The sequence below is a fragment of the Cibotium barometz genome, chromosome 59, assembly GCF_041138505.1.
Source record: "Cibotium barometz isolate CiBa-2024 chromosome 59, ASM4113850v1, whole genome shotgun sequence".
In the NCBI taxonomy this organism is placed as follows: Eukaryota; Viridiplantae; Streptophyta; class Polypodiopsida; order Cyatheales; family Cibotiaceae; genus Cibotium; species Cibotium barometz.
Window position 1 is genome coordinate 7,746,274 of NC_141104.1, and position 6,060 is coordinate 7,752,333.

The 6,060-nt window shown below is 42.5% G+C and overlaps 1 protein-coding gene across 3 annotated transcripts; it reads left to right on the forward strand.

Moving 5' to 3' along the window:
- Positions 1-1,398: 1,398 nt before the first annotated feature.
- Positions 1,399-5,322, forward strand: LOC147605444 (urea-proton symporter DUR3-like). Of its 3 annotated transcripts, none has more exons than XM_086793450.1 (6): positions 1,399-1,514; positions 1,664-1,771; positions 3,875-4,045; positions 4,143-4,288; positions 4,375-4,537; positions 4,804-5,322. In XM_086793450.1, exons 1-6 carry the CDS (start codon positions 1,434-1,436, stop codon positions 4,993-4,995), a joined length of 861 nt encoding a protein of 286 aa, XP_086649576.1. In that variant the 5' UTR covers positions 1,399-1,433; the 3' UTR covers positions 4,996-5,322. The 3 variants fall into 3 exon arrangements, with proteins under 3 accessions (XP_086649576.1, XP_086649573.1, XP_086649575.1); XM_086793447.1 differs by having other exon boundaries at positions 1,428-1,553; XM_086793449.1 differs by having other exon boundaries at positions 1,428-1,553; positions 4,834-5,322.
- Positions 5,323-6,060: the final 738 nt, after the last annotated feature.

The window sequence follows — 6,060 nt, forward strand, 5'->3', positions numbered from 1 at the left end:
ATCCAGACACACAACTGACTCTGGAACAACTTCTGACACTGTCATATGCTGCTAACTCAAAAAAACAAACCTATCTGACACAATTCTGATTCAATACAGTTCAACTCTTCACTCACAATCGGTTCTTTTCAACAAACTCTATCAAAAAACAACACAGATAAAACCAAAGCACAGGAACTCATCAATCCCACGCAATCAGACCTTCTGTGTATATAAAACTGAGCCAATCTCAACAACCCTGAGATTTGGAGATTGAACAGATAAGAGAGAACACTATGAAACCAAGGGACCTCCATAGTTTTATCCCCCAACAGAAAAACCCTGTATTCTCAACTCCACAAAAACCAGCACACACAACAAAAGCTGCAACTATACCTACAGACTTCCTCCATCAAACACTCCAAAGAATTGTTGAATAAGGCTTTGAGCTGGTCCAAGTTCCAACAAAGTTGCAGCTGTAGAGGTCCTAGGGAACCAATCTCCTACAAGACCCTCTATCACCTATGCAACACTTGCTCTAGGTAGACCCAAATCTACTCAATCAAATCCCGCGTCGCCTTCTTCTCAAAACAGAACAAAATTCAATAGCAAGCTATCTCAGAGCTACTTCACCACAAAACACCTTGGCTCTCTCATGACTCTCTTCTCTGCAACCAAGCTCACACATACTGCAATTCTTCTCTCTCCAGCTTCCCGCAACTATGTGCTTCTCTCCACAATCTCTCCTCCTCTACTGCATGCAAGTGCTCTTTCTCCTTTTGGCTAGGGTAACAACGGCTAGTTCCATAATGGAAGGTGGCCACGCAACACTCATCCATTTTTCTAAGGTTTCTAATCATACTCGACGATTTATTACATTTTCCTAGGGTTGGGGTGGACACCTTTATTGGGCACAAAAAATCCTATCAACGTTTGCTTATTGTATTTTTTGGATATGTTGCATGTGCCCACTGGGAGAGAGAAAGGGGCAGCAGATGGCTGCGAAGAGAGAGAAAGGGGTGTCAGAGGGCTACCAAGAGAGAGAAAGGGGCACAGAGGGGGTTGCGAAGAGAGAGAAAAGGGTGATAAGAGGGATACCAGTCTCCACCCTTATGCGATGTGATGAGTCTGATCTGGCTGATCGCAACCCGCATGGCATGTGACATGTGTCTATAAAGATTACCAGGCTTCTGAATGAATGAGAGAGAAGTGAAGAAATTATTCTCCACACAAAAAATAACCATTCCTTAGTCGTGCCTTCTACAAAGGCGGGCCAAAAAGATACTCATACCAATTTGTGTCAAGATTGTGTGTTTGTAGTTGTTGGCATGGTAGTGAACTTTTAAATGCAGCATCAGAATTTTTGAAGAAGCCTGCTAAGCCTGCTCACCTTTGCCTCCATCAAATTAAAGGGTTTTTTGGATTGCGCAGGTGGTGTCATTTTGATTTTGACGATGGTATTTATGGCTGCAACATCTTCTGGTTCAGCTGAATTCATTGCAATGAGTTCACTATTTACATATGATGTCTACAAGGTTAAAAAATTTTGGAGGGTTTTTGTGGGGCCGATAGAGGTGGGGTAGTGATAGTTCAAATGAAGTCAAAATGCAAGGGGTAACACTGAGGGGTTAGGGTGTTATAACTTACCGCTCAAATTGTCCTTTATTGTTTCTCTTTGATTCAGGCTTATATAAGGCCTCAAGCGACTGGTAAGGAGCTTTTATATGTATCACGTACGGCAATTTTGATCATAGGGATTGGCATGGGAGCTTTTTCTTGCTTCATCTTCAAGGTATCCATCTCTATCCCTGTATTTTCTTGTTTAAATAAATACATAAATGCCAAGGAGTGGTCTGCAAGTGGGTGCAAATGCGAGCTGCAATTAAGTGCAATGGGGGAGGAGAAATTGGCAGGAATCAGCCAAACTTGGGAGAAAGCAGGGGTGCATCATCAACAAGAGCAGGTCCTGCAGGAGAATTGAGCCAGCTGTCCAGTCACACAGGGCTGTGAGGCACATCAGGGTGGGCTGCAAAGCTGAACATAAATGTTAATGTTACAAGCTGGGCGATGGGCTGTATGACTAGGCAGTGGGGCTGCAGAGCTGAACCATAGGCTGAAGAGCGGTGGGACAGGCTCAAGAGGAAATAAGGGTTTTCAGGTAATGGGAATAGAGGGGGAAAAGGCAACGAGAAGGAGATTAGGGTTTGCAGGCGAGGAGAAAAGTGACAAATGCAGTAGGAGCAGGCCAGCTGCAGAAAAAGATGGTTGATGCAGGGGTTACAGACTGCCAACAGGAAAGCTCTTCTTCTCTCCATTCTACTTCTTCACAAAATACCCTTAGCATTTTCCCGCCATTGATATAAAAAGGGAAGCTGGTAAAATCTGGAAAAGAAGAAGGGTTTTGGTGTGGTTCATTACATACCTGAGGGAGAAAAGGTGCTTCACAGGCATTTCACAAGGAGATTCGATTGGGCCCTTACGTCCTCGAGGAGTGTAATTGCCCACCCCCCTGTGGTTGCAAAAGCGGTCACAATACCACGGGGATGTGTTTGAACTTTGGCTTTCTTTTTATCTAGATTGGTTGTCTTGTCACTGTTTGAAAGTAGGCAATGCATGATTTGTATGATAGAATGTATGTTTTTTACATTGAACCACAGTCCTCTAGTTAATTTATGCATGTAAGTAACATATCTTGCATTTTTTTCAGACACGTCCCCTGCCCTTCCTGTATGTATGAAACGTTTTGAAATGTCTGGGATTTTTAAGAAAAGTTTAAGAAAATGCCTTTCATGAAATGCCTGGCTACTATGCTCAGGAAGCCAAGTTCATGAATGGTACGTAGTAGTGCTCCAATCGCCCTGGGTGCTTAACCTCAGAGACATCAGATTACTTGGTGGGGCTTTCTTCCAGTTGCATTTTGTTGCCCCAGACATTGCTAATTTCGTACTTGCACCCAATTGGGAGAGGTAGGAAGGCTGGGAAGGCGTTAAGGCATCCTCACCCCCTTCGTTTTGATTTCGTCCTCGAGGAACAGACATACACCATTCTCCCCAGTTGGTTGTTGGGATGAGGGGGGAGGGCGTGTGCAGGTACGGGTGGACGATGCTGGTGGGAGGCTGAGAGGGAGCAAGCGTGGTTAGAGGGGCGGTACAGGGGGTCGCTGCTATCAGACCCCTTGGAGATGGGGAGTCTGATAGCACTTGTGGGTACCTTTGTAGAAACCATAGAAGGACGGAGAATAGGGGGGTTGAGGCCTAGCACATGGAGAATGGAAGGGTAGAAGCTTGTTCCTATGGCTAGGACATGGCTTGTTCCTTGTGTGTCTATTAAAAAAGAGGACCACATGTTCAAGAACAGCAATGGAGGTGGGGCATCGTCCTTTGGACAGTCTACCTTTTGGGCAAGGCATAGACAGCTCTTTCAATCTCCAATGAAGTAAAGGAAAAAATCCAGGACGACTTGCTTCTTTGCCAATCAGTCCCTACCCTTTCTACTTCTTGATTTTGAGGAGGCATATAACTGGGTGAATTGCGATTTCTTGTAAGGCACTCTGAGGCATTTTAAGGGGTGGAGCAGGGGTGTTTCTGCCCTATATAACGCAGCTCATAGCCAGGTGCTTATACAGGAGGATGGTGTCCGGTGGACATCTGTGAATCCCCCCTTATGTCAGACTTGAATAACATTTGGTCTTCTCTTATGGGCTCACTGGAAACATCATGATATTGTTTAATTTTTATTTGAAGCAAGGCAAAATCATAATGAATTTCACTCAAGACTAGGGTACTGTACATGTTTTCCTACAGCTTTAATGGTGCATGTTGGTATTTAAGCTTGGCTCAATTTAAAAGGAAAAAATTGTTTGAGAGAACTGGACCCACGTTTTCGTTATGTCCAGGTGAAGATTGATGTAAACTTTTGGTTTCTAGTGGGTGGACTTCTGATCTCTTCAACTGTTCCTCCCTTCTCTTTCATGCTTTTTTGGCCAGCTGTGCCAAAAGGTGCTGCCATAACAGGAGCACTAGGAGGTCAGGTCTGTGCCATCATAGCATGGATTGTTCATGCTAAGGTATGAATTCTTGAATCATGGGATCATGTTGCAGATATTTATTAACTGATGCTGGGAATGCTTTTCGAAGGCAAGCTGACATTTCCAAATGATACAGGTTGTCTATCATGAACTCTCAATTTTAGACTCGCTGCAACAACTTGGGCCAACAATGGATGGTGCCATAGTATCAGTGTTAATCTCTGCAATTGTCTGTATTGTTTGGACAATCATCTCACCAGACACAACACAGAGCTATAACAGGTTTGTGAAATACCTTGTTTGCCATTTCCGTGATAGTGTTGTCATCTATATCATTTGACTCTGGTATTCTTGGCTTGTGTGCTCAGGTTTAAGGAGATCAAGTTGATGGATGAAGTAGATACCAAATCTGCAGAGAGTCTTGAATTGGATGAGTCTTTCCGTTTCACAAGCTTTGTGGCAATAGCTTTAAGTGTGCTCTTGGTGGTTGTATGGCCTCTCCTTACTTTGCCTGCAGGTGTTTTCTCAGAGGTAACAAAAGACAATTCTCCACTAGCTCGTACGAACGCACATCATTGCATGTTCAAATCAATGCACACATCATTGCATGTTTAAAACGCATGTTTAAAACAAAGCACCATCATTGCATATTTAAACCAAGGCACATTTTTCTCTCCTTAGATCATCTGCCATGTGATTCTGGCTTCTGTTAGTTGTACCATCCTGAAGGTGGCGAACTTTGAAGGGGTTTCTTTTGGTAATATCAATGGAGTCTTGTGATTTTGTAATCTCTCTAGGTAACATTTCGGTTGGTTACCTGTTGTCAGAGGTACTTTGCTATGTGGGTTGTGATCTTCATGATCTGGGCAATTATGGCCACCATCGTATGCACATTCCTTCCCCTGGTAGAATGCAGAGAGGCAATATTCCAGGTCATGAAATTGCTATTATTTTGTGAGAAATCTACCTCTGATGATGCACATTCATGATAGACATGAGGACATCATGCAGCTGAGTTTTCATACAAGCCAAATCAGGTGTGTGAAGGCTTTGCAATGAATCTTTTGTTATGTTACCTTCTCTGGACTTTATGTTGCAACCTAATTTAGCACAAGAGGAGCAAGAAAAGAACACGTGGGCCAAGCTGCATGCTCTTTTGTTAGACAAAGATGAAATCTTCAAAGAAACCTTTCTACCTTCAAAGTACATGATCATTGTACTTGATACACTTTTGCATTGCTTGAGATTTTTCTATAAAGACTTTTGAGTAATAATTATTGGCTTATGAAAATCATTAACTTTTAATGATTTATATGGTTGACTCATCCAAGCTTTGATTAGAAATAGAGCTTTTTAATTTTACAAAGTACTTGCATGTTTGCAAACATAACATCCACCATCATCAACCTAGAATTATCCTTCCACTGCCTTGCACCTGGAGTTTCTTGAAGAAGTAAACCAAAGAATGCCAATCTCCACATGATTTTTGGTTGGTGCTTGCTATTTACGCTCTCGTGAAAGGGCAAGAAATTGCCTCCATGTCTTCGTCTCCACAATGAGAATTCCAAGTACTCAAATCGAGTTCCATATGTGGCATGACACGTGGGTACCTGCAAGTAAAGCTTGTTATATTAGAGCATATTATAAGTCATTTTTCCACTTTCATTGTGTGAATAATGAACTCTCAAAACAATGCTCCGTGAACTCTGTCCCCCATCTCATTATGTCTGTCATTCCTGACACCTATGTCATTAGGATAAGGGTCATCTGTATTGGATGGCTCTACCTCTCCTCTCATGTGCACAAAGTTGTGCATTACACAACATACTACAACACTTGGTGTAAATCTACATTCATCTCTCTCAAAATTCACCACCTACTTTTCAAAATACCAAATGCGTTCTCCACATTCACTCTACCCTTGCTAAGATGCCTATTAAATAAGACTATCAGCAAAGTGCAGTCCATCTTTAGCCCTAAATGTTTTCACTACAAATGCATTACCTTTGTATGCTGAGTCTACAATAGTATAAGGCCTTATAATCTCTCCTTGA

Coding starts and splice junctions, on each gene's coding strand:
- LOC147605444 (XM_086793447.1), top strand. CDS start 1,434: ATGGTATTTATGGCTGCAACATCTTCTGGTTCAGCTGAATTCATTGCA. Junction 1,772..3,874: donor TTTCTTGCTTCATCTTCAAG/GTATCCATCTCT, acceptor CGTTATGTCCAG/GTGAAGATTGATGTAAACTT. Junction 4,289..4,374: donor ACAACACAGAGCTATAACAG/GTTTGTGAAATA, acceptor TTGTGTGCTCAG/GTTTAAGGAGATCAAGTTGA.